This window comes from Prosopis cineraria, unplaced genomic scaffold (genome assembly GCF_029017545.1).
Source record: "Prosopis cineraria cultivar Desert tree isolate PC_DT_omini unplaced genomic scaffold, ASM2901754v1 PC7, whole genome shotgun sequence".
NCBI lineage: Eukaryota > Viridiplantae > Streptophyta > Magnoliopsida > Fabales > Fabaceae > Prosopis > Prosopis cineraria.
This window is the reverse complement of record NW_026555338.1, coordinates 27,398,211-27,425,152: the sequence shown is the minus strand read 5'-3', so window position 1 is coordinate 27,425,152 and position 26,942 is coordinate 27,398,211. Positions and strand designations below refer to the sequence as shown.

At 32.4% G+C, this 26,942-nt stretch overlaps 2 protein-coding genes and 1 pseudogene across 4 annotated transcripts; 2 read left to right on the top strand and 1 right to left on the bottom strand.

The window, feature by feature from the left end:
- Window positions 1-2,284: 2,284 nt before the first annotated feature.
- Window positions 2,285-5,026, bottom strand: LOC129315939 (uncharacterized protein At5g39865-like). Of its 2 annotated transcripts, XR_008594641.1 has the most exons (3): window positions 4,700-5,026; window positions 3,656-4,564; window positions 2,285-2,568 (listed from the first exon to the last, which is right to left on the bottom strand). XR_008594641.1 is itself a non-coding variant. In XM_054960111.1 (2 exons), exon 2 carries the CDS (start codon window positions 4,558-4,560, stop codon window positions 3,748-3,750), a length of 813 nt encoding a protein of 270 aa, XP_054816086.1. In that variant the 5' UTR covers window positions 4,561-4,564; window positions 4,700-5,026; the 3' UTR covers window positions 3,340-3,747. The 2 variants fall into 2 exon arrangements, 1 of the variants encoding a protein (XP_054816086.1); XM_054960111.1 differs by lacking the exon at window positions 2,285-2,568 and having other exon boundaries at window positions 3,340-4,564.
- Window positions 5,027-10,134: 5,108 nt separating this feature from the next.
- Window positions 10,135-19,625, top strand: LOC129316056 (flowering time control protein FY). 2 transcript variants are annotated; one of them, XR_008594660.1, is made up of 19 exons: window positions 10,135-10,513; window positions 11,616-11,707; window positions 11,848-11,916; window positions 12,128-12,232; window positions 12,674-12,769; window positions 12,867-12,949; window positions 13,043-13,114; window positions 13,194-13,291; window positions 14,285-14,344; window positions 14,427-14,487; window positions 14,563-14,650; window positions 15,100-15,163; window positions 15,377-15,455; window positions 16,257-16,346; window positions 16,679-16,764; window positions 17,403-17,911; window positions 18,601-18,834; window positions 19,164-19,365; window positions 19,453-19,625. XR_008594660.1 is itself a non-coding variant. In XM_054960303.1 (18 exons), the coding sequence occupies exons 1-18, from the start codon at window positions 10,276-10,278 to the stop codon at window positions 19,227-19,229; spliced, it is 2,190 nt and encodes a 729-aa protein (XP_054816278.1). In that variant the 5' UTR covers window positions 10,135-10,275; the 3' UTR covers window positions 19,230-19,625. The 2 variants fall into 2 exon arrangements, 1 of the variants encoding a protein (XP_054816278.1); XM_054960303.1 differs by having other exon boundaries at window positions 19,164-19,625.
- Window positions 19,626-21,306: 1,681 nt separating this feature from the next.
- On the top strand, window positions 21,307-26,691 carry LOC129316667 (TMV resistance protein N-like; annotated as a pseudogene).
- Window positions 26,692-26,942: the final 251 nt, after the last annotated feature.

The following is a 26,942-nucleotide window of genomic DNA, read 5'->3' as shown; positions in this document are numbered from 1 at the left end:
CTTCTTGCCTTCTTTTATATGCCCTGGTCATTTTTGGTCCTTCCTGCTGAACAAATTTTCAACACTTTCTCAAATTTATCTTTTTGGGATGGATCTCAAATTCACAAGATTTTCACTATCCAATTCGTATGTTTGTGTGTGTAGACACAGGGAGAGAGAGAGAGAGAGGAGGAGGGAGGGAAATAAAAAGTAGTAAAAATTTACTTATAGGAGTGAGATTTAGTAAAAGAAGTTAATTTTTCATAACATAATAAATTAAGGTTTGAATTTTTGTTAAAAGAAATTCTCACAAATGCTCAATTCCGTTTCACACAGAATTACTTTTAATAAGAAAAAAATTCGAACCCTATTTCTCTTTTTTGAAGTGTACACTTGCACCATCTGCGGAAAATTTAAATAGATTGCTTCTTTATTCATTGGAGTGAAACTTCGGTGCACAAGTAGGGTCCTTTGCACTTGTATAAGATATAATCCTCATTTTTAATCTTTTTTACCGAAGCCCAAGTTTCTTCTCTCGTCACTCGCGCTTGATCTCGACATAAAGCAATTATGTAAAAATTTGTTGGATTATGGAAGAGACTAGAGGGAAGGGCTATACGGTCCTCAAAATTTCTCTACTTTTTATATTATCCCTCAACTAGATCATCGAGTTCTGATATGATCACTGATATTATTAATTTTAAAAATGATTTTTAATTATATTATTCATTTTAATGTATCTTTTATTTAATATATATGTACTTCACTCCAAAGTAATGATTTTTCTTCGTTCTAAAATGCAAAAAAAAAAAGAAAATTGATATTATGTCGTTCATTAAATTATATTTAATAATAATTGAAATTAGATAATATTTATGAAAATGTAGAGAACTTTATAACAGTCATGCCCAGGTTGCAAATCACTTTTTAGTAATTTTGACAGGTATGATTCCTTTGTTTATCATGTTTTATTAGCTAGAAGTGGATTTTTTTTTTTTTTTTTTTTTGTCTTCACGAGAAGTGGTTGTTAAATGCACCGTAAAGAAACTTATAATGATATAAATTCGAGTACTATTATCAAATTTAATTAAGAATTAGAATCACATTATTTATAGTTTTTATATTAACTAAGTTGTGTGTACCCTATGCGTGTGTGTGAGAGATTTTCATTGATTCATTCAATAGACATAAACTTTTCGTTCGATGCGTGATGATTACATAAATTTATATGGTTATAAAATTTATAGCAAGTTGTAAGGATAATTTTGAAAGCCAATAAAATCTAAATCAAAATCAACTACATACGTATTCATGTAAATTTATGTAAATAGCATCATTTATAAATAATAAGTAATATTTTCTCCATCCCATATAAAATATTTTTTCTTGATAAAATTACACACACCAATAAAATTAATTAAATAAATTTTATAATCTTACTCCTTCCGTTCAAAAATATAAAATATTTTTTGAGAAGTTAAATGTTAAAAAAATGTAAGGTATTTTTAGTTTTTTAAAGTGTAATCATTACATTTTTTTTAAAAGTACTCCATTGATAATGATTTTATATTTATTATAGGATATTTAATAGGGATAAATATAAAAATATAGGGTTAGTTTGAAAGTAGGTAATTATTTTATTAAAGGTGAGATTCAGTTAAAAATACCTTATATTTTTTCATGGAAAGAGTATATTTTAAGATATAAAATCACTCCTAAAAATATCTTATAAATTGAAACTAACAGAATAATATAATTTATTTTAAACTCTACGTGGCACATAACTTCTTCTTTTTTCTTAAGATCGCAATACTTCTAGTTTTAACAATGCAATAAAAGAAATATACTATTGTTCATTGGTTTAATGCCTTGGGATCCACCGGCATCATATGTCGTGAATCTCTCATGTAATATGTAAAATGGGTGTAATTGCATTGCCTTTTTTTTTTGGGTAAAATGTAAATGCATTAATAAAAAACAATAATGCAACAAAAAAACAAGACATTGCATTGCGTGAATCTTCATTAATTAGCTTATATCAAAATAAAGTATACAATACTGAACAGAGATCACATCTATTTGCATCCTTTCTTGATTAAAAAACAAGGAAAAGCAAAACCTTTTCTCATAGATAAAGACTGAATGGTTTAAATTTAATTATTTTATAAAACAATTATTATAATATTACATTAAAAAGAAAATTTAAACAATTAAAATTTGACCTAGATAGTTTTAACTGCAATGAAATAAATAAAAAATTTAATAACATTATACAACGTGTAGATCAAATTTTAACAATTTAAATTTATTTATTTATTTATTTTTATATGTTATTATGATGATCATTTTATAAAATACCATTCATTTTATCATTTAAAGGTAGAGATGGGATAAGGAGAACAAAAGGAGAAAGAGAATGAGTGGAGTATCAAGGATAAGAAGACAACACTATTTTTTCTACTTTCTTCTACTTCTCCCTCTAGCTCCATCCTTGTAAATTTCAGAAGTGGTTGTTGTCAAGGGATGTATAGACGTACAAATTTCTTCTACATTCTTCAATATAAAAGTAATGATGGTAACAATTTCGACCTGCAATTCATAAGTAAAATGACATGAATACATTTTCTTTTTCCATCTTTTATGTGATATAACAAGTCTTATCTCACCATATGAAATGAATCAGCTACATATTAGAAAATCATCTTCTTCACCAACAAAATTATTATTATTATTATTATTATTTTGCGTTGTATTATCCATACCAAAAATATCTGAAATTTACATTACAACTTACAAATGATATAGTAAATCAGCGGAGAATTCATGTATCAATTGAATTTGTGTTGGGATGTTAAAGACTGGAAAAGAAGGAATCAAATGGTATTAAGAATAATTAAGAAGTTATCAAAATGGGCGTGCAATGTTGTCGTTTAAAAAACTCAACCATGATAAGATTCTTATTAATCCTTATGCAGCTAATTAATACAATATATTCATTTCTCTTCACGTAAAGAGTTTCTCAGGACAAGTGCCAATAGTAAATATAGCACAACATGAATTAGATTCTGCATATCAACCATAATTAGATCAAATGGAAAGAATTTAATTTTCTTTAAGAAAGGTCAAGTTTTTTAATTTTATTAAAGGAAACAAATTTTCTGAAAAAGCTGCTTCCAAGTAGACCCAACAATGATTAAATGTGATCCAAAAGTACCAAATATCATAGAATTAGATTCTGTACCTATCAGCCATATCATTCTTCCATGATACTTTTGTTTGATATGCTGAATCGATTAAGCACCCATGTGCACAATCAATTAATCAAATGCAAAGATATAAGATTAAACAAACAGAGGATCATCAAGAACATAAAGACAGATTTACAATATCTCATTCTCATTATACACTATGAATAGCCATTGTTTGCAAATCTTTTTCCAGTCATATAATACTGAATATTTACATTGGCGTGGAGGGAAAAACTCTCCACCAGACTTTAGAATACAATACAGTAGACACATTTCAAACCATTCAGCATTTTGATGAGCCCTCACACTCTTAAAAACACAATGCAATTCAATGTGTTCAGGACTATCAGCTCTGTTGAGAAGATAATCATGAGCAACCAGAAATTCAAAGAGTGTTTTGAATCATGCGCTTAAGCAAAAGCCCTTACCTTCTTCACCCGTAGGGATAATCTACTCGAGTAATTCTTTATCAACTACTAGAGATGTGCAAATGAGGAAGCAACAATACTATTCAGAGAATTCAAGAACCGCAATCTGGACAACGAATCAATCCATTCTCATTGCACACCAAGCACTTCTTCAAAAGGCCTTCGTCTTCATCGAATATCTTCCTACTTCCACTGCAATTCACACAAGGCACAAATCTCACATCTCCACAACCATCACAGACAAACCCAGGTTTTCTCTTTGGAAATCCTTCAAGAATCTTGGCTAATTCACCAACTTCAAATAGATACTTTATCACCTCGGCACCTCCCATGTATTTCCCACCGATGAACACTTGTGGCAAGGACACGATCTTTTTTTCTCCTAGCACACTTTGTAATTCTTTCCTGTATGCTGAATCCATTGACACGTCTCGTTCATCCACCCACACCCTGCATCCCCTGAATATGTTTCGAACCACGTAGCAATCTTCGAATGTTCTTCGGATTCCTCGCAAACTAGTGAAATACAACACGATTCTATCCTCCGTACCGGGTAATCTGATACTGCTGTGGAAACTCGAAGAAATCCGAGAATCGTGACCAAGGGATTTCGTGGGTTTAAGCTTAATGGGATATTGAACGGGTGGTTCATCGGAACCTTTTGGCGAAGTTTTCGGAGAATCAAAGAGATTACATAGTTTCTTGACCTTCCCCCTGAGAGAAATTCCAGCGGATTTCACCGATTCCATTGGACTGTAGAATCTATTCATCGACCCTGTGCGATCAAAAGAGGATTGAAGGAGGGGTCTCTGAAACGAGTCCGTGTGGCTCGCATGCATCGTTTGCGAACGATTGAAGAACGTAAACCTCGCCTTCCCCGACGAGTAATCCATCTGGTCCGCCATCAACCTTGACCGTAAAATAACCGAAAACTTAAATTCTTGAGCAAAACCAGAAAACATTTCAACACAAGAAAATAATCACAATAATGCTCTATTACAGAAGAATCTGAGCAAATTGTAACATCAGATTTTTCTCCCTTACCTGCAAGGCCGCAAAATGGAACGAAGAAAACCTCTACAACAATTCACCAGCGAAGAAACAGAAGCAAAAACTCAACGCGGAACGAGAAACACCGATTGAACGGCGGTGCAGAGAAACAGGTGATAATCAAAGAAGGAGCTGAAATTTGATTGCTATGATGATAAATTGTTGTTTTAGTTACGCCTGGCCTTTGGCTTTTGATTTTTGCGGGGGGAGAGAGAGAGAGATCGTTGAGCAACAGAGGACGAGAAGAAAAAAGGAGCTGGAATTTCCGTGGGAGGAGAGAGAGGGGAAACAGAAAGTTTTGAAAATTTTGGTGAGAAATATTTGATCAGAGAGAAGGAGAAGTGTTAGAATCATATATTGAGACTTTTCAACGCGGTTTGGGTTTTTGACTCCAAACATTTTTTATATTTGGCCGATTAGATTTTTTTTTCTTATTTTTTATTTTAATTTAAAACAATTTGGGGATGATAAAAGATACTTTCTCTATTAAAAAATATAAAATAATTTTTAAAAAATTAAATATTAAAAAATATAAAATATTTTTAATTTTTTAAAATATAATTATTTTTTTTAAATATTTTTATTAATTAATAATTTTATATTTATTATAGAGTGTTTTATAAAAATAAATATAAAAAAACAATGTTAATTAAAAAGTAGATAACTACTTTATTAAGAGTGAAATTTGATTAAAAATATTTTATATTTTTTAATAAAAAATATCTTTTAATTAATAAAAAGAAATAAAATATAATGAATTAAAAATAAAAATAAGATAATAAAAAGATAGTAAATCACGTTCATAAAAAATGAGTAATTTAATTTATAAAATTAAAAATTATAATTAATAAAATTTTTAAATAATATAATAATTCTTAAATTTATAATACATATTAATAAATTTTATTATATTTATTAAGAAAAGTAATTTAATTTATTTTATATTAATTTTTTTAATTCATTATATTCTATTAATTTAAAATAATCAAACGGCATTTAAATTCCAAAATATGCGTGCCCGTGTATATGCTGACAAGAAAATTAATAAAGATTAGTAAATTACAAATATATAAGGTATAAAACATATCTTTATAAATGTTATTTTTTATTTAATTATTATATTACTTATTAAACCTTTAATCTAACCAATTAACCATGACAACCGTAATATGCTCACTAATATTTTTATAATCAAACTAAATATTGAACCGAAAAACTTGAAAAAAATTAAATATTTTAAATTTATCATGACTTAATAAGCCACATGATATAACATAATATTAAATAATTAAAAAAATTAATTATTTTTTTAAAAAATTAGATAATTTTTTTTTAACAATTTGGTTCTTAAAAATCAAATCCAATTTTTAACTTGATTTTAATTTCCGATCCAAAACGGCTCAACCTTCAAAATAGTTCTCACATATTGACAAAACCAAAATTTCAACCTGTCTAACCGTTTGGTCCAATTTGGTTTTTAAATCAGCGATGCTAACCATTCTAATTTATAGTTTGCTTTTATTTTTAAAATATTGGTAAATGGTAAATATGGGAAGGAAGTTACTGTTAACTTGAGTAAAGAATAATTTCGTCATCTTGCAAGTGTAAAGAATGACATTCGAAGGCTTTGAAACTTAAAAAAAATGTTTTTTTGTGTGTGTAAATAAATTACAAAACTTACTTATGGATAAGTCCCTTATTTAAATTTATTTATAATTTTACGTATATAATTTAAAAGGGGTATATTAATAAATGATAATGAAAGTATATTATATTATTGAGGGAGTTTGATTCAACTTTTTAATGATTGAATCAGCTTATCATGAGATCTCAAATTCAAATCATGCAATATACAATTATAATACATAAGCATGTCAACAATTTTTTTTGAGATACTATGAGGCTGCCATGGAATGATCCCATGTAGCGAGGTTCATATTAGTTTAATCAAGAAGTGATAATATTTCATGATTTTTCATGATATCATATAAGATTAAATAAAATTGACGTGGCATGTGTTTTTATTAGGTAGTATATAAATAACTCAGATATACTGGTCCATACAAGAATTCTCAAAAGCAGTTTATTGTATTGAACATGCACATGTGCAGGTTACATGTGGGTGGGTGCTTATTTTGCCTAACATATGTGCACGTGTTAAATATGTGGTCCATTAGAGAATTATTCGAATGATGCGAATACCGGCTTGTATAGTTTATCCAAGAATTTATGCAACCACAGTGTGCTCATCCCAATCATATAATTAAATAATATTCATTGTGTGATTACTTCTTAATTCATAAGTATATCTGATGGTTGACATTATTAACCTGATCGACTTGGACTCCCATGTTCCACATGCGAGATTGAATGGTTTACTAATAGAAGATAATAACAAATTATGCAATATTTGGTATATAGAAAAATGTTTTCTAAAGAGAAAATGAGAAGTGTACTTAAAAAAGAGAGAGAGAGAGAGATAGGTGTATTTTTCATTTCATTTCATTTCTTAAAAAGCATTTTTTTAACCTACCAAACATTATATTAATTATACTAAAATCTTAAAATTTTCAAATGTAACATCTTTCTTAATGTGCATCTAAATAATGACCATCGCTTAGACCACGAAATGTGTACTTTTTTATTCATAAAAAACCTAGGAACTGGGTCCTTTTTTATATATTTTTGTGTTGGTGAAAAATAGACAAAATGGGTTACATTTGTTTTGGTGGTGACTAGAGATTACAGATTAGGTATTGTTCTGTTGATGGCTTAGTTTACAATTTTGATGTTGAAAAACTCATGAACATGTAGACTTCTTGTGGGATTATATGGTGTTAAAAATGATTGGTATTAACTTGCTTGAAACTTTTATCCATTGAAAGTAAAGTGTATTTGATTGTTCCTAAAACTTAGCTCGTATTTGCACCAAACAAATGATTCAAACACCTCTTCGTCTTTCGAGCCAACTTTTATTCTCCAACTAGTTTGTACATTGCATTTTAATTAAGGCTCTGTTTGATTTAAAGAGAGGGAAGAGAAAGGAAGGGAGTACCTAAATAGCCAGTAACATATTTTTAAGAAAGAATGATGAACAGGTCCCATTAAAATAAACAATTCATAAAAGAGTTTTATGAAATGAGAAAATTACTTCAAAGTTCTTCAGGATTTATATAACATGTTTTTTAAACAAAAATACATTACTAAACCTCAGCAAAATAATAGAAAATATAATTGTTAAAATCTAAATTAAAGTTGTTAATAATAAAAAAAATTGTTACTTGTTAATATAGAAAGCAAATTGTTAGTTTAGCTATGCGACAACATTTGTATATTAATATTTATATGCAACTAGAGTATGGCCCTGTGCAATGCACAGGGACACGTTAGTGTTACAGACTTTCTTTTTTAAAAAATGTTACTGTTTTTTTTTTACTGTAAAACAAACAATAACAAAAGATTATATTTTATTAAAAAAAAAGATTTAGGATGCTCAATTACTATCTTAGTTACTATTAGTTTTCTTATACGGTATATATGTGCAATTTTTTAGATCTTTTTTTTTTATAATTTTTTGTTGTTAACTAATTGTCAAAGATAATTTTTTTAATAACATAATATATCATTTTTAAATATTGAAGAGAAAATTATACCACATATAAATTTATGATACTTGAAGTTTATTAGCTAATGAATAAAGAATAAAAATACTTTTTAACTCTTTTTATTTTTAAATTTGACTGTAATCCAATATTTTTTTTATAAAAAAAGAGAGAAACACGCACAAACATGTAAAAATAAAGTTGGAACTTCAAAATTCAAATATATTCCAAACAGGGAGGCAGCATTGCCGCCGTTGATATATTTTAATTTTAATTCATTAAGCCATCTTCCCATATACTTTTGCCAATAGGGCCTTAATCCCCATTTTTTTCTTTCTTTTTTCCAAATTCCAAATGATATATGTAACTTCAGTTTTTAAATAGATACATAAAACTACTCGAGTGGAAACTCACCCAAAAAATTCAGATTGAATTGAAGAATTTTTTTTTTAATTGACTTGATTTGATTTTCAAAGACAAGCTATTACCATCACATCAACTCTATTTCATTCTTCAACTAAGTGCCTGTTTGGTTATGCTTCAAAATTGTTTTTTTTTTTTGGGTCAATCGGTTATTAGAAGGAAATTATCCAAACATCACATAATAAAATAATCAATTTTTTTCGTTAAAATGGATTCTTTTGGAAAGCTAGCCATTAGAGCTTGTGGGAAAAGTTGATCAAAAAGTATTAGAAAAAATTATAAAGAAAGGCTAAAAAAATTATAAAAAAGTACAAAATTTAATAAAAATAAAATCAAACTCTATTCTCTTCTCTTTTTTTTTCTTAGTAAAATTTAAATTTTGAATCTTTAAAAAAATTGCTAACATAAGTTTCTGACAATCACCATCCTCTAATTAACACTTATTATAAAATTAATTCAAATAAAATATTAATTGGTAGAAAAAAATTAATTTAATTTAATTTAAAATTTATGGACATTACAAAGATTGATGTAAAGGTCCAAAGAGAGAGAGTTTTTTGCATCATTTGTTGTATTACTACATTTTTTATGTTGTTAAAATTTTAAAGCGGTGCTTAACATTTTTGTTAGATATAACTTATATCTATGATGTCATTAGAGATCAATTTATATATTATCATCTTCATTGATTATTATAAAATTAATTTTTAGTATTTAAAAATTAAAACTTTCTCTTTTATTAAATTTGTTTTAATTAAGATATATTAAGTTACTTATTTATATAAATTCAAATGTTAATATTAATATAATTTAAATTTTTCAATTAATTAAATATGTACTTTAAATAATATATTTTACTTCTTAAATAATGTAACAACTTTAATAATATTAAATATAAATTTATTAATAATTTAATTTTAAAAAGTAATGTCTTTTATGATACCTTTTTTAACTAAAATTGATTCTGAATATATTATCTAAATATCTTTAATTATGTTAAAATTAATTTTAAAAAATTATATTCAAATAGGTTACATTATAACATAATTAATTATAATTAAAATTTATTATTTAATTAATTATTTTTATAATTTATTATATTCAACTTAAATTTAAATGGGTAGTATCGTGTGTGAGTGTGTGTGTGTGTTGTTTTTTTTTTTTTTTCGTTTTTTTGGACAAGAACTAACATGTGCTTTGAGTCCCATACATTGCACGGTAAAACATCGATCATATCCACTGAAAAAAAAATCATATAATTTAAACCTGAAAAATCTTAAATCAAAACCACCAAAAAAAAAAAAAAAGGCAATTGGTTTTGACATTCATTCTGAATCTGAATCTCTTGATACTGGAAATGACGATTTTACCAACACTTATCCTCAAAAATTCATGGACCCTACCTCACATTCCCGCTCTTCCTTCTTCCCTGACGTGGAAATTAGGGGTTTAGGGTTTTGCTCTGTCGTTGGCATCGCGCCCTACAATTCGATCCTGATTCCTTGGCATATCAAAACTCAAATTTGTTAGTACTACTCAGTTACGATGGTGTACAATGATCCTCACCAGCATCAGCACCAGCACCAGCACCAGCACCAACCGCCGCCACCACCGCAACATTTTCACCAGCAACAACCAGAAGCAGATTTTCTCAGGGGACCACCACCACAACAACAATCACAACCGCCGCCGCCAATGATCCGTCACCCATCTGCTTCCTCGACGAATATAAATCCGGAGTTTCACCATCCTGCTGCTGGAGGTCCTCCACCACATTACGATGGTTAGCTACTTAGCTTAAAGGATATTGGTCATTAAGCTATCCATGCAATTTTAATCTAGCGGGTTGTATTGTGCTTTGAGATTTTGTTGGAAATTTATGACAATTTAGCAAGTGGGCTTGGACTGTAAGATATCTTGTGGAAGTATACTTGTACTAGTAAGTATGAAAAAAATAAGATGCGTGTAGATTCCAATTAAAAGCCTGCATTTTGAGTTTGTATAATTTCATAGAATTTATTGTGAGTGAGTCTTGAGCGGAGATTTTATCGGAATTTCATACTGGATGAGTGCTTGAAACTTACAGTCATGGACCTTCCGGTAATTGGATGACTTTAGTTGCGGAGGAGGCTACTTGTGCTACTTCTTTCATGAACCTTTGATATAATTATTCGGGAGCTTGTGAAAGAGTTACTTCATGCTGGCAAATAAAAGCATAGGCAGCTTTGGGATAGTAGTTGACGTCCTTTGGCTATGGGAACCCAAATATAAGGATGTTTTTTGAGTATATTGCTTGTGAGTTGTGAGAACGAAGTATTATGGTGTCTGATTGGGAAATTCATGCTTTTTGGCACGAGCAAAGTATTATTTGTATTGTGAGGCCTTACCTTATAACTTTGAAGGAGTTTTTTTTAATAACTCTTAGACTTGTGAGGTTTTGATAGCTCACAAGTAGAGAAGATTGTCTGATTGTGGAATGACTGCCATTATTTGGTGAACCTGCCTCGTTTCTGGGGATAGAATCCATGATCTGTCTGAATTTGGCACTGTGCATATTTATGTTTGGTTTGTTTCTCATGTCATTCAATAGACATGACAGGTTAATTTTTTGCAGCTATATTGTGTTGATTTTTTTTTTTTTTTTATGTTGCCTTGCTTCTATCAAGTATATCATCTCTGTATTTCAATTAATTTTCCTCCTTCCCCTCTTTCACAAAACTGTATTCTTTTACTGCGTTTTGCATGAGGCGTTAAAGTCATATTACTTCTCTTTTATTGAGTACAAGGTAAGTTGAATTAGTTGAAAAACTTATGTTTGTATTTTCATAATAATTGTTATTAATTTTTACATATTTTATTTGATTTGATGAAAAATATTGTTATAGCTCATGGTGATAGCTATGGTGCGAAAAGAATGAGAAAGCTTACCCAAAGAAGGGCAGTTGATTATACAAGCACTGTTGTGCGTTATATGCAGGTAATGATTACTTATGTACTATTGGTGGATTTATCTGTTTAAGTTGTCTATCACAGCTATACCGCAAAGATTTTTGAATATTGTTCATCTCATTGCTATGTTGTTTCTCTTGGATAATCATCACTTGGAACTGTTTATAGATTCGTATGTGGCAGCGGGATTCTAGGGATAGGACAGTATTACAAGCTACCCCTGCAGCAGCAATTGATGTCAGTGAGCTTCTTTTTCCTCCTCCTATTTTCTTTACTTGTTTGAAGTTTTATGTGATCATCCCATTATACTAATAACATGATTAATTTTAAGAGTATTGTTTCTAACTCTAAAATAGAGGAATGATGGTAGTAATGATCATTTAAAGCATTCTTTACTTGTTTCTTAAAAATTTTCACCTGAAGCCTTCCCCTTCTTTTCTTCCTGCAGATGTTGCCAACAGTTGCGTATTCAGATAATCCATCTACCAGCTTTGCTGCTAAATTTGTTCATACATCTCTAAATAAAAATCGATGCTCAATTAATCAAGTCCTGGTGAGTAAAAATGATGCATTGCTCTTGACATGTGTCTTTTTATACCTTTAATTTTGTTGCATTTTATTGGGGATTTTTTTTTTGGAAGTAAATTTCTGAAATAATAAGATCTCCATTGTTCTTCAATAGGGATGCTAATGTTAAGATTTTCTGCTGACTCTGTTCCGCATACTTAAAAAAAAAAAAGAAAAAAAAAACTTACTGCTCAGTTAACAAAGCTGTGTATGTTGAATTAATTGAAAATCAATACTTTCCTCTATGTTATTTTTTATTTGATTTTCTTTTTGTTTTTCATTCTGGAACACAAGACTTCTATGCATTTTGATTTTTTTTTTCTTTTTTAGTTTAAGGAAGATAGTTGAACATTTATTTTTATATTGTTAGTAGATTTCATCTGACCAACTGTTATGATGCTACCACTTGTGTTTTTAACAAATAAAGTGGACTCCAACTGGGCGGCGTCTTATCACTGGCTCACAGAGTGGGGAATTCACTCTTTGGAATGGACAATCTTTTAATTTTGAAATGATTCTTCAGGTATTCAGTTTTCATTGTTGTCTTGATTCCATTTCTGTATCCACTATTAGTTCAATAATAAATAAGTCAGAATGGGTTTTTTTTGGAACTTAAACAGGCTCATGATCAAGCAATCAGATCCATGGTCTGGAGTCACAATGACAACTGGATGGTCTCCGGTGATGATGGGGGTGCAATAAAGTAAGTAGTAAATTCTTTATTATTTCATGTGGTTTCTGCTGAGCTTTGTATAGTTATTCTACAATACTTTTCTAAATTAAATCATATGCCTAGGTATTGGCAGAACAACATGAACAATGTCAAAGCCAACAAATCTGCTCATAAAGAATCTGTCCGGGCCTTAAGGTAGGTACATTTATTTATCCTTTTATAGTTGACCATTTAGAATCTTCACGAGGCAAGCTACAGTAACCCTTTTGAACAGTTTCTGTAGGACAGATTTGAAGTTCTGTTCATGCTCTGATGATACCACTGTTAAAGTTTGGGATTTTGCACGTTGTCAAGAAGAGCGCTCATTATCCGGTAATGTGCTTTGGATGCACTAGGAATGAGAATAAGCCTTTCCCCCCCTGATGTGGTTGTAATCTTGAAAGTAAAGCTCTGATAATATTCTATTCATATATTGGTTGGAGCCTTAGAACTGATAATATCCTCTTAATTCTGTGATGCTGTGTCCGCTTTAATTTTCAGTAAAATCTATCTCAGCTTGTCTCTGCTTCATTTGGGGCTGGTTGATTGAGTTATATTGCTTAGGCACTTGGAAAAGGGTCAACAGATTTTTTGTTGTACAAACTTTAATGTTACTGTATCACATCATTTTGTACTGGCAGCTTAGTTGTCACATCATCATGCATATTACACAGAAGGCATATTTCCAAATATTAAATCGTAAGATTCAACAAGGTTAAAAATAACTCGAATGTATTATATGAAATATGCATATCTCTATCAGATAATTCAACCCAACAGTTGACAGAAGCACTCAATTATCGCCACAAGCCTCAGATGAGAATTAAACAAGCTGATAAGTTATAAACTGGTCCTAAGTTTCCTTCACTCCCCCCCCCCTTTTCGGCTTTAGGAGCTGTAGTTAGACTGAACTACAATAGTACAACACCACCACGATATTGAAGTCCTCTTCAAAACTTTTATGCAGAGGCACATGGGTATACAGAATGTGGTGAGAATATCAAAATAAATTAGGAGAAAGTTTATAATGCCATGAAGTCTATAAGCCTTAAGCTATCCACCATTCAGACACTAATTTTTGTGATGGTCCATCAGTTTTATTATGGAAATTAGATCTTGGAGGCAAATAAAATAGGCGGCTTTGAATTTCTTATATTTTTGAGTTTTCATATTCTTGTCCTGTTGGGTTATAAAGTGACTAGTATATTTAAATGCTCTTAAATATCGCAAGTGTTATAGAGAGAAGTGCTTATGTTATGCTACTCGTTTCTTTGTTGTTTATGAACTAACCTATTGAGTTTTATTGTGACATTTGAACTCAGGCAGGCCATGGTTGGGACGTGAAGAGTGTTGACTGGCATCCTACAAAATCTCTACTAGTTTCAGGTGATTTAATTATTCCTTTATTTTCTTGAGAATATTTTATTTAACATCGTGATATGTATCCCATTTGGCTTTTGCAATTTAGGCGGCAAAGACAACCTTGTGAAGCTTTGGGATGCTAAGAGAGGGAAAGAGCTTTGCTCATTGTAAGTATAGGTGTTGATATTTTGGTTTTATGTGCCAGTTCAATTATTTAATAGTTCCATGCTTGTCTTATGCAGTCATGGCCACAAAAACACTGTCCTATGTGTCAAATGGAATCAAAATGGTAACTGGGTGTTAACTGCCTCAAAGGATCAAATAATCAAGGTTTGTAACTGCACCCAAGATCCAGAAAATAATTACACTGAAATTCTTATTTTATTCATGGTGGGCGGTGAGAGTGTATAGATAAGCAGACGGAAACAATCCTGCCACTTAGTCTCTGAAAATCTGCTATGAAAAAGCCGCCATAAAGGCAGGGCATCCTATCCTATTAATATCAAAAGTAGTGAAAAAGATGTTGATAATCCACAATAAATAACATGATCAGACAACACATAAAACTCAATAAACGTCGATGCTTGGGATTTTTAACAGTATCTTCACTGTGAAAGTAGATAGACACCTAATAGGCACTTGCCTCTTGCTTTCTGGCTTTCTGGTTTTTTTCCTTTTGGCCCCTTGTTTCATTCTGATTTTTTTAATTGTATTATTTTTCTCATTACAACATTTCTTCCTCCCAGAAATACTTATGTACATAACCACCTGTTCTGCAGCTTTATGACATAAGGGCTATGAAGGAACTTGAATCTTTCCGTGGTCATCGGAAAGATGTTACTAGTAAGTGATATTTTTTCTGTTGGAAGGAATTGATAGGACTTAATATTGAATTAGGATGATGCGAAGGATATTTATATGGAAATTTGGATGCATTTTCTGCTGCTTAGTAGTGTAACATCGATAGGACTGTAGGAGAAATTGCCATTTTGCTCATCTTCAATTTTGATAGAATGGAAGATGATTCTTATGCATTATCTTTTGCAACTTTGTAAGCTTTGGCTTGGCATCCATTTCATGAAGAGTACTTTGTCAGCGGGAGTTTCGATGGTTCCATCTTTCATTGGCTTGTTGGGTAAATTCATTTTTCTCATGCGCTTGTATCTTTTTCATTTACATTGTTTCGGAGCTTTTAGATTTCATCTTGGCTCTTATTCAGTTGAACTTGTAAAATTGTTTATTCTCTGTTTATACCATTCTCTTAATTTTGGAGTCGTTCTTACACCGAAAAAGCAATGAGAATATGTTCTTAAGTATTATAATATGCAAAAACTTGATTTATTCAAAAACGAAGGAAACTTTTATGAGGTGTGAAGGAATGAATTATGCCTTCTTTCACCATTCAAAGATCTCTGCTGGATTGGAGCTGATATCCTGGGTGATTGAGTGCTGAACAGTATCAACTAGTTGTGGTTGCTAAAGATAATTTATTTCCTGTCTCTGTCTATTTCTCTCGTAAATTACAAGTATGCTTGCACAATCACAGAGGAAAAGCAGTATGATCTTGTGCTCAGATTTTAAGGCCAAGCATTTCATATTGGAGAAGAGTGTTTGTTTAGGCAGATGTATTTAAAGAGAAAATAGTTGACACCCTTTAAAATAGCAAATGGCTAAAAAAATTGATATCTCTTGTTTTTCTCCTCAGATTTTGTTTTAACTAGATTGTGAGTTTGTACTTTACGTAGAGTCTGAGGTCAACCACACTGTTCATAACTTATAAATATTATAGCATTCTATTGATATTGATGATTTATATATATATGTATATGTTTTCCCCCCCTCATGGCATAGTTTGTGTTCTTTTCTTTTCTGCTTTTTGAGATTTCCTCTCAACTTGTTATGCTTAATGTGACCATTAATTTAATCTGTTCTACAGGCATGATACACCCCAAATTGAAATTCCCAACGCTCATGATAATAGTGTGTGGGACCTTGCATGGCATCCTATTGGGTACCTTCTCTGCAGGTGAATTTTAATTCCTTCTTGGAATAGCTCTGAATTGTTCTCCATTGCTTTCTCTCTTTTTCCTCTGGAAACTGCTTGTGCTTGGTATTTTCCTGATGCCATAGAACTATCCCTTCATAGAACTGTCTATCTATAATATATCGTACATGTACCTTTATGCAAAATGGGATCACAACATGGCTATTGAGATGTCTTAGTGCCTATCAATATATATTTTTTTTAAATCTTTGTATATTTTGGTAATTATGTTCTGAGCTATTCAATCAATTGTGAATATCTGAAGAAAGTGATGGCCAACTCCTAAATACTGGGCTTTCATGTTTCTTGTGCAGTGGTAGCAATGATCATACAACAAAGTTTTGGTGCAGAAATCGGCCAGGAGACACTGCTCGGGATAAATTTAGCATGGGTATGCAAGGTAATAGTCCAATTTCCTACAAAAGCAAATTAAGCTGCATTTTGAAGCACTGACACATGATATGATGCAGACATGTTGACATGTCAACTATTTATAGATATAAAACTAAACAGCCTGGCATGTTTATTTGCACAGGCACATTTGTGTGCGTGCATGCGTGTCAATCCAATCTTGCCATCTGTATATCATTTGTTCATGTTCAAATTTTCCATGGTGGTCTACTTCCAAATAAGGAAAAGAATCCACTATTGTATTTTTAAGCATTTAATTACCTTAAACTGTTGCATTCTCAATAAATTTATGTTAAAATTTTTTGTAATCAATTATTTTATCTTTTTTCCCCCTGGATCATCTTCCTGTGTATGAAAAAATGATTTTAATCTTCATTTCAATACATCAACATTGCTACCTGAACCTGTGACTTAGATTGTTTCTGTATGTATGCTTTTCTCCACAATTCGAAACTCTAACCAGTACATCAATATGAACTTTAATCTTGAAACACACACACACACCCCACTTTGTTGAACACTGGAGTTTTGTGCATGAAAATTCCTAGTGATTAGAAATATTATTAGATCAGATGTAAGACTGATGAAACACCCTTGATTATTTGAATATGTTGATTGATCTGTCAGGTTATGCTGAGCAAAATTCTCTCGCTGGTCGTGCGGGTGGTAATTTTGCTACACCTGAGGGACCAGCAACTCCTGGAGCTTTCCCTCCAGGGTTAACTCGAAATGATGGAACCATTCCAGGTGTTGGGGTTGCGATGCCCCTTTCCATTCCTTCTCTAGATGCATCTCAGGGGGAGCTGAAGCAATCTCATCCTGCTTCAATGGGCGCTCCTCCTCTACCACCAGGTCCTCATCCCTCTCTTCTTGCTGGCAATCAACAGCAACCCTACCAGCAGAATCCTCAGCAGATTCCACAACACCAACACCAGGCATTACCACAACAGATGGGTCCTTTGTCCATGCCTCCTCCAAATATGCCACAGCTACAACATATGCCCCATATGCCTTTGCTCCCTCATCCGCATATGCCTCGCCCTCCACCACAAATGCCCCAACTTGGAATGCCAGGATCTCTTCAAGCACCTTCATCAGTGCCTTCATCACACCCAATGCCAATGCCAGGGCCAATGGTAGGAATTTTTTGAGGTTATTCTTTGTGTCCTGCTTTTTAATCATATAATGAAATTATATGGATTTGCCCAGAGCATGTGGGAGATTCTTGCTTGTGTCTTTTTGTGGGTAGCATTAGTGATGAATGATTTACCTTTTTGCCGCTCTCCTCCCGTTCCTTGTTAATTCGAGTTAATGATTATGCCCTGAACATTGCTTTAGTGGCATTCAAAAGACGTAAGCACTTCTTTGTATGATAGGACAGAGCAGTAATGACCATTAAGTCGTTTTAAGCCCTAGTCTCATATTTTGACTGCAACTGTTAGCTTATAAATATTTATTGAACTCTTGTATCATGCGTACCATTCAAATTTATGAGTATTGAGTAAAAGGAAAAAAGAAAAATATGCATAGAAGTCACTGTAATAAGTTTTATTCAATGGTTTCCAGTATATTAACTTATATTTTTTTCCAAGTTAAAAGTTCTGCCACTTGCATCTGTTCATTTAAAATGACATATTAAGATTTTAACAATTTTAAAGCTCATACAGTGGTGCTAGACATAAATAGTCTATTTGGTTGTATGCGCATCTAGTTTGATTTGATATTGATAAAATTTAATTTAGCTAGTTATAAATTATTAGTATTTAGTTATCTCTAATTAAGTACCATGCAAATATGAAACAGAAATTTAAATTTCTGCCTTCAGGGGATGCAAGGTGCAATTAATCAGATGGGACCTCCTGTGCCACAAGGTCCTTTTGTTGGCATGAATCAAATGCATTCAGGATCCTTACCCACAAGCGGAGGGCCACCTGTTGGAGGTTTTCCAAGCAACTTGCACAACATGCAGGGGCCATCAAATGCTGGTTACCCTCAAGGCGGTTCATTTAATCGGCCACAAGGCGGACAAATGCCATTGATACAAGGGTATCCTTACCAGGTAAGACAAGTTTGTCATTTAAGGGCTTGCCTGGTGGCCTCATTTTAAGAAATTGGTTGGAGCTTTGGTTTTGAATTTGGATTCTTTTCCTATTTCTTTCTTTTTGGGTTGTATAAATTATATTTGCATCTCTAATTTAGCCTCTACATTCCCTTGTAATTTGTATAATTTTAGCATGACATTTTATTAGCATCCCCAAAGAGAACAATGGAATTCTGTATCTTGGGGATTAATCTTAGATCTTCCATGATTCTTCCTCTGTTATTCTGAATGTCAGTGGAAGGTCCAATTTTTGTCGGATGCTAATTCTGACGTCTTGCTTGTTGCAGTCTGGAAATCAGCCAGGGATGCCTCCCAATGCAGGCCCTCCATCACACTCCCAGCCGCCTCAATAGGGAGAGAATTTACTTTCTAGACGCAGTTTTTTGTTGATCATTCTCTTGTAAATCTCTCTCCCTTCCTGTTTGTCTTGTTTCATCTAGTATGGGGAAAGAAATTGTTTTTCTCTGCTGGTTCAATTTTCTCTCCTGGGTATGTCATAGTGATTTCAGGACTGAACTTCTAAATGAGCAGGCTTTAGCATGTTGTAACTTATACATGATGCTCGATTCTTTGTAGAAATTCCATGTCTCGATAAATTTTGTGGGAAACGGAAGCCAGAAATTTCTTAGTTTGTGGTGCACCAAAAGTATTCTAAGAAAATGAAAAATAGACAAGTAGGTATGTCAAAGGAAGATTTCACAAAGATGTTTGACATGCATTATATTGTTTCTTTAGTTTTGTTTTCTTAATGTTTGAACTGTGTACTTCATAATTTGTCCATATGCTATGTGACTGTATTTATGGCCATGCCATGTATTGGTCGGGTTAAGTAATTTTATTGTCTACGTTCAAATTTACTAGCAATTCGTCTCTATCTTTTGTTATTTAATTATTGTAAGGCATTTATACTCTAGTCCTATGCTTCATTTCAATTTGGTCGTTACTCTGGCCGAAAGAAAAAGTTGTTCAATACTTGGATATGTCTTGAATAAAGCAAGCAACAATTTACCAACAAAAGTTGGTATAATTAGCAAGAAGTTAGCCCATAATTTACAAAGTTTTGAAACTAAATCTTGTTGGTGTGAAAATTTTGTTAGTGGATGGATTTATAAATATCTTTACAAGTCTTTTGAGCTTGGGAACATATCATGACCTTATAAGTTCTCGGGGGACTCATTTATTTTTTTATAAAAAAAATAAAGCAACAATGCAGTTTTTTTGTATGATAGGAGTCATTATCCAACATGGTTAGCCTTTGGTCGTAATTATAAAAATCTATATAAGTAGTTATTTTTTTAATAATATAAGGACACTAAAATCTTTTAAAAGAGAGACTTTATTTGTTTTTAGAACATGAAAAGATGGATTCCTGTAGCCCCTAGTGGCGAAAAGCCGACATTGAGGAAATTCTCGTGTTACCGGTTTAAATTTGGTTCTTGGCAGATGATTAATTTGTATGAGTATCTATAGGTCTGTAGACTCGCACATGTTCTATTCATAGATCCGTGTTTGTCTTTGTACGGTTAGATACAAAATTATTCATTTTTGAAACAGGAATTTTCCGCCGCGTTGCAAGAGGCCAAATCTGTCTAGTTAAATGAAGTTAAGATATTGTCCACTATTACCTATTTTTATAAAATATTTTTTTGGTCTAAAAATACTTGTTTTGCTAAAAAAAATCCATTGTTGCCTATTTGAAATTTTTGCTGACCGTTTACCTATTCTAATCATTTGATCCTATTTATAAGTTATTTTTAGTTTCATTAAAATTTAAAACAATTTTAAATTTTATTAACTTTATTTTAAATTTTGATAAATTTTTATATTTATCTCTAATAATTATTTTAAAATTTTATTACTGATATTTTTATTCAAAGTATTTATTAAGGATAAAAATATAAACAAAAACATTAAAAATTGACAAGTATTTTATAAATATAATTAAATTTTTCCCTCTCACTATCCTATAAATACGATCAAATTAGAGGAGTATTGGCGAATAGCGACTGTGTTATAATTACTACAAATTATGCAATAAGAAAATAAATACACCTAACTAAAAACTCATTATGAAATCATATTTATAGTTTAAGCGGTAGATACATTAATTTAATCTGATAAAAAAAGATACATTGACGTAAAATTTATATATTTTATTTTTTCATTTTACATATAAAATATATAAAAAACATAAAAATATTTTTTATTTATTTGCAATCACTTAATTAACGCTTGATCGATTTAAGAAAGTAAATATTGGAAGTTCCAAGATTCGAATAATGGAGCTCTTAAAAAAAAAAAAAAAAGTTGGCACTTGGCAATTATCAAGCCACTCATGGATAGGTGGGTCCCAGTCTGCATCTACGGTCCCACAGGAGCAGATGGCATATGTGTCGCTGTGGCGTGGCGCAGCGGAGTCAGTGGGGTAGTTTGAGTCTTTTCTCTCTCAGGATTCTCTTCACTCTGCATCTCTGATATTTCCTCTGTGCTTCCTTTCTGCCTTCATTCTCCTCCTTCTTGACTGCTGTTAATCCGCTTCATGTTTATCTGTTAGTCTATTTTATTTGTTCAGCTGAGTACAGAGTACTGTTGCTGGTTATATAATTGCAAGCTTGTACAGCATTATAATAGAAGTGAGTATCGTCGCTGTGATTTTCAGTTTAGTTGGCTATTGTATTCCCTCGTCTCTGCACCTCTCTGTTCCATTGTAGGAGAAACATTGCGTTGAATTGGCTGCATGTTCACCCAAAGTTAAAAGGTTTGTTCCTTCAATTTTACTTCAATATCACCTCAATCTTCTACTGGTTTCATGCTTGGTAGCCGAGAATTTGGGGGAAAATTTCTTATTTGCGTCTTCTGACTTCAGGTTGGGGATATATAATCTAGACTAATTTGTTTTGTTACACTTCGTTTACGTGTGAATGCATTTCTATTTCACTCCCATTTTGTTGATGTGATCACGTGAAAAAACCATTCTGTTGACTTGATCTTCTCGTTCTAGACTTCTAGTCTATAACTTCTCATGTTTTCTTTACTGATGAAACTAGGGTTTCGTTGACTTGATTTTCTATTGCTACTCATTTTTTGTCCGCTTCCTGATATTTTCTTTTTCTTTTAACACAATATGCTAGCGTAACGGATGAGTATGAAAAATTTATGACTTATGATTTGTTATAATTTTCATATCATATGAAAGGATAGATATTAGAACTTTAAAGCACTGGTATTTTTGTTCATTCCCTGTCAGGCTCGGCACCGTTTCTACTGGCTACCATGGCTGAGCAATCGCTATTTTCCTCTTCCTTCTCTTATGGATGGACTTATGATGTCTTTATCAACTTTAGAGGTGAAGACACACGCTTTGATTTTGCTAGAAACCTCTACGAGGCTTTACAGCAAAAAGGTTTCCATACTTTTTTAGACAATGAAAGGCTTAGAAAAGGAGAAAAGATTGCCCCATCACTTCTCAAAGCAATCCGAGAGTCTAGAATGCCTATTACTATTTTCTCCAGAAACTATGCTTCCTCTACATTTTGTTTAGATGAACTTGTTCAGATCCTTAAGCATATAAATAAAAAAGGTAGATTGGTTTTGCCCATTTTTTATGACGTGAATCCATCTGAAGTACGAAATCAGAGAAACAATTATGGAGAAGTGTTTGCTCAGCATGAGAGGAGGTTTAAAAATGACAAGGAGAAGGTGCTAGAGTGGAGGCGGGCTCTCCAGCATACTGCTAGTCTCTCGGGTCTCCATTTCAAACCAGGGTATTTAAGTACATTGCTTCTCTTTTGCTTTACATCTTTCGTTGGTTTGTTTGATATTCATAGTTACTACAAAATTAACATCTAAGATAGGCTACAACATTATGACTTTCAAAAATTGAAGTGTGATATTATTTCCTATTGGCTATGTGTCTTGAAAGAGAAATAAAAACAAAGCGTGAATTTATTTCAGCTAACATACTTGCGTTTATTTGATAGTTAGTCTTTTAGATGCGTATGTAGGATCATACATATATTATTAATAACTAAGTGAGGCTTGGAATCATGAACACTGCATAATCTGAAGTGTTCGAATCTTATATTGATGATGATATGTTTTGTGTCTGAGTTTTTGTTAGATGCATTTGGTATGAATCTAAGTTAGTGAAAAAAATCACAAGATTGATTTGACACACTTAGTTTGTATTTTCTCAAAAATTTGTTATTGGTGCAGGACTCAATATGAATATACTTTTATCAAAGCGATTGTTGAAGAGGTCACAAGGAAGATTCACCGTAGACCATTACATATCGCTGATTATCCAGTTGGGCTTGAGCCTCGAGTGCTAAAAGTAAACTCTCTTCTAGATGTTGGGTCCAATGAAGGAGTCTGAATGGTAGGAATATGTGGTACTGGCGGGATAGGAAAATCAACAATTGCTCGTGAAGTATGCAGTTTGATTGTGGACTCATTTGAAGGCTTTTGTTTTCTTGCTGATGTTAGAGAAAACTCAATCAATCATGGCCTTGTATATCTCCAGGAAATGCTTCTTTCTGAAGTGCTTGAGGAAGACATTAAGTTAAGAGATGTTAATAAAGGAATTCCAATAATAAAGCATAGGCTCCACAAAAAGAAAGTTCTTCTAGTTCTTGACGATGTTGATAAGCTAAAGCAATTACGAGCAACTGCTGGGGGACTTGATTGGTTTGGTTCTGGTAGTAGAATCATTGTAACAACAAGGGATAAGCATTTGCTAGTAAGGCATGGTGTTGAAAGAATTTATGACGTAGACTGTTTAAATAAAGAAGAAGGTCTTGAATTGCTTAAATGGCACGCCTTCAAACATAGTAGAGTTGTTGCAAGTTACATGGAAATTTTAAGCAATGTAGTATTCTATGCTTGTGGTCTTCCATTGGCATTGGAAGTTATAGGTTCCAACTTGTTCAATAGGGAAATAAATGATTGGAATTCTGCATTAGAAAGTTATCAGAGAATTCCAATTAAAGAGATCCAACAAATTCTGAAGGTAAGCTATGATGCTTTGGAGGAACACGAGCAGGAAATTTTTCTTGACATTGCTTGTTGCTTCAAAGGTGACAGTTTTGAGTATGCAAGACATGCTCTGTATGCACATGGTATATGCCCAGATTATGGTATCAAAGTGTTGATTGATAAATGTCTCGTAAAGATTAATCATGATAAGGTGACTATGCATGATTTGATTCAAGCCATGGGTAAAGAAATTGTACGAGAGAAATCACCATATGAGCCTGGCAGTCGCACTAGGTTATGGTTTCATAAAGACATTATTCACGTTTTAGAAGAAAACAAGTTAAGAGTCATTTGTATATTTATGCTTTCTTCTTCTTATTATTTTTTTTAAATGGTAAACTCTGGTTTTCCCTAACTTAAAATCCTCTCCCTAGGAAATCTTGAAAGCACACGTAGCTTTTTCCCCCTCTGCCCATTCCTTGACTAACGTAGTTTTATTTTTTCACTTGTAGGTCATAATCTAATTTTTTTTATTGAAATTTATACCAATTCGTAATACATCTAACAGATTTTGCGGTTCACTATGTTATTTTGTATGGAAGGGTTCTAGGAAGATTGAAGCCATAAATCTAGACATGCCTGGAGATGAAGTGATTGATTGGAGCGGAAAGGCCTTCAAAATGATGCCAAATCTTAAGATACTTATTATTAGAAATGCACACTTTTCTATTGGTCCCAAGTATCTCCTGAACAGTTTAAGGGTGTTGGATTGGAAGGGATATCCTTGTCCATCTTTACCATCTGATTTTAACCCCAAGGAACTAATTATCCTAAAGATGCCTGATAGTTTCCTCAAGCGGTTTGCACTAATCAAGGCAAGCAGAGTATTGCCACTTTTCATCATTATTTCGCTTTATGGTGAAGCAAGAACACCTCAAAATTTGTTCCATGCAATTTTGTCTGTATTAATGTTGGTGTTTTTTAATGTTTTGTGACGTTCTTACAATTTATTAAGACTAGTTGTTTTTATTCTCTTTTTTTGCAGAAGTTTCAGTCTCTGAGCATGATGAATTTCAGAGGTTGCAAAATTTTAAGACGAGTTTCTGACTTATCTGCAGTCCCAGATTTGAGGGAATTGTGTTTGGAAGGCTGCACCAAGTTAACTGAAGTTCATGTTTCCGTTGGATTTCTTGGTAAACTTAAAAGGTTGAGTGTTAAAAACTGTTGGAAGCTCAAGACCTTTCCAAGTATCAAGTTAACATCCCTAGAGTTTCTTGACCTGTCAGGATGCTCCAGCCTTGGGAGATGTCCAGAAGTATTAGGAACAATGGAAAATATCAAAGATGTCCGTTTGGACTTTAGCGGCATAGAAGAATTGCCTTTGTCATTAAAAAACCTTGTTAACTTGGAAAAATTAAGACTTTCATTTTGTACAGGTATCAAAAACATTAGAGGCATTCCACCAAACCTAAAAGAATTGTCAGCAATAAACCTTGATTGGTACTCACACTTGAGCTCAGAGTCTCGTTGCATCTTGCTGTGTCAGGTTAGTCTCTCTCTTTCACTCTTAATTGGATCTATATGATGACTTATGAACTACTTTAAAAGTTGGTTCCAACATGCACGTAATGAAATGTTCTTGTTTGATTTAAAAAAAAAAAAAGAATTGACACTTGCACAAAACAAAAATTTAATCACAAGAATGATTGTTTTTCGTTAATCCAGTGTTTCTACTATCCATTGAGGGAACTAGTTTATGTTAAGAATTGCTATTATGCTTGTAGAAATAATAGAAGACTCTCTTGTTCTTAATCCCATTTGCGGCGGCTTTACATGAGGTGGATGGCTTGAAGTTCATAGTAGAAGACGACAAGGTACCAGAATGGCTTGAGCACTTTGTCACTGGAAATTCATTGTCTTTTTGGTTCCAAAATGAATTCCCATACATGGCTGTATGTTTTGCTGCATTAATAGAAGACCTATGGCACTCACCACCAAAAATGCTTATTGACGTCCGAGTTAATGGCACAGATGTTGGATTTCCAGAAGGACAAACAATTTTTGCACCACTTACAACACCACATCTCTTTTTGTTTGATTTGCGACTGCTCGTTCTTGAGGATAAACTCAAAAGTGTAGTTTCAGGGCGTGGATGGAACCACGTGGAGATATCCTGTGTCTTGAGTTACATGAATTGCTCTTATTTAGGGCCATGGGATCAACAAATATATGGAATTGCAAGGGCAAAATGGAGCGGAGCATATGTGTACAAGCAAAAATGCAGAATGGAAGATATTCGATTCATAAATCATAGCCAGGAACAAGAAATAGTACCTGAGTTTTTGAAAGGATCCTCCATGAATCCAGACAGTTATGCTGAGCTAGTCCTGCGTAGACTGAAGTGGCCCCACATGGATTTCAAACCCAGCGAAGTCAGAAGAAACAACAACACAGGCATGCCCCGTTTATCCAAATCCATTCCTGAATCTCATTCAGTCAGTAATATGAGAAAAAGAAAGAGGGAGGGGAGGCATCTGTCAATATGGGTCCCACCTCTCACTGGTTCTCTTCACTGTCCCCCTTGGATGAGTAAGGATAAATCAGAAGGAAAGTGCCAAGCTGTTACTAAGAAATGCTAAGAAACGTTCATTGTATGAATGTTCGCTTTGTCACTTGGTTCATCTAACTTTAGATAGAGAAGGGCACATGTGTGTATGCATTGTAATTTGTAAGGTTCGTTATTCAGATAGCTAGATTTCTTTCTTTAATCAATGTATCAATGTGTGTGTGTAATATAACACAAGTGAAATTTATAATAACTTGATTGATTCTTAGACTTTATACGTGGAAAAACGTATCTACTATCTAGTTTCTAAGGTGAAATGATTAGAACTATCTTGATCCGCAGGGCAATTTAAATGGGAAACAATAATAAAAGGTAAAATAAAAAAATGTGTACGAAGCCATAAACAAAACATATGGACAAGTATGGTAGTGACTGCATTCTTCAAATGATTCTAGGCTGGTGAAAAATTAAAAGAAAAGATTAATGAATTGGGAATTGAAACATCTATATAGAATGATTCCCTAAT

What these genes read in the sequence shown, in the direction of transcription:
- LOC129315939 (XM_054960111.1), bottom strand. Translation starts at nt 4,560, where the DNA reads ATGGCGGACCAGATGGATTACTCGTCGGGGAAGGCGAGGTTTACGTTC.
- LOC129316056 (XM_054960303.1), top strand. Translation starts at nt 10,276, where the DNA reads ATGGTGTACAATGATCCTCACCAGCATCAGCACCAGCACCAGCACCAG. An exon ending in AGAAGAGCGCTCATTATCCG is followed by an intron (nt 13,292 to 14,284) that starts GTAATGTGCTTT and finishes GAACTCAGGCAG; the next exon opens with GCCATGGTTGGGACGTGAAG. An exon ending in CAAAGGATCAAATAATCAAG is followed by an intron (nt 14,651 to 15,099) that starts GTTTGTAACTGC and finishes CCTGTTCTGCAG; the next exon opens with CTTTATGACATAAGGGCTAT.